The sequence below is a fragment of the Plasmopara halstedii genome, assembly GCF_900000015.1.
Source record: "Plasmopara halstedii genome assembly, contig: Scaffold_322, whole genome shotgun sequence".
NCBI classification, from domain to species: domain Eukaryota; phylum Oomycota; class Peronosporomycetes; order Peronosporales; family Peronosporaceae; genus Plasmopara; species Plasmopara halstedii.
In genome coordinates, this window is record NW_020187243.1 from 245,200 (window position 1) to 246,223 (window position 1,024).

The 1,024-nt window shown below is 43.8% G+C and overlaps 1 protein-coding gene across 1 annotated transcript; it reads left to right on the plus strand.

Annotated features, from left to right (window-relative positions):
* Window positions 1-137: 137 nt before the first annotated feature.
* PHALS_08195 (uncharacterized protein) lies at window positions 138-632 on the plus strand (the record flags this gene model as incomplete). The annotated part of the gene is made up of 1 exon (XM_024723500.1): window positions 138-632. The coding sequence occupies one exon, from the start codon at window positions 138-140 to the stop codon at window positions 630-632; it is 495 nt and encodes a 164-aa protein (XP_024574470.1).
* Between the last annotated feature and the right edge of the window lie 392 nt (window positions 633-1,024).

Sequence of the window (1,024 nt, forward strand, 5' to 3'; positions counted from 1 at the left end):
GGGAGAGAGGAGCATCCGTTGCGGTTGGAGAAGAGGCGGGGCTACTTTCACGTTTTGCATCTCACTTAAACCTCGTAAACATATGGAAAAAGATATCATCATCTAGGGTCATGAGGTTCTTTAGTCTACGTATCTACATGAGACACGCTCCTGACAAAGTGGTAGCAGTCTACGAGTTATATCAAAAAGGCGGTGCTGACAAGGTGACGAAGAATCTCTCTGATAGCCGTGCGTATCGCAAGTGGTCGAGATATTTGAACGACGCCTTTTCAGACAATTTCAAGAGAACGTCCATGGTTGAACACGGACAGGAAATGCTAATCAACTCCACTCTGACTACTCAGGTTGTCAGACGTGAATTACCCTTAAGCAATTACTTTGAAGACGCGCTCATAGAGTTTCTCGCCAACGCTAATGGTGTTCAAAAAGAATTTGCTGATCGTCTTGACGACGCACTGTTCAAATATTGTAAATATTTGCAGAAGGTAGATGGTAGCCCAAAGGGTCTTTATTTGAAAAACTTTAAGGGCATTGGTGGGCGAATAGAAGGTTTACCCATCTTCGAAACGACCACCAACAACGCGAAGGATTTGGTTGACGATGATACTGTTCATCCAATGTTGTCATCTTAACTGAACGGGAGAAGAGAGCCCCATATCTACTTGAGAGACGCCTATGAAAAAAGCAAGCGGCTCTTATACTACTAAAGAATGCCCACGTTGACAAGGTAAAGAGGGATCTCTTCACTAGCCATGACTTCCAAACTTGGTCAAAAATTATTGCGGACGCCTCTCCAGATGACCCAAGACTGGTGGCCGGCATCATGGTGAACATAATGTGGAGAATTGGTCGCAGTAGACTGGTTGACGCCATTTCGACTGCTCAGGTTGTCAACGGCAAATTAGCTTTTGGTGATCACTTTAAAGACGCGTTGTTGGCTGATGTCGCCTATCGTAAAAATATTTATCGAGATAAGATTTCTGCTGAAAGAGTTAAAGATTCGTTATTTCGACTCAGTGAGAAT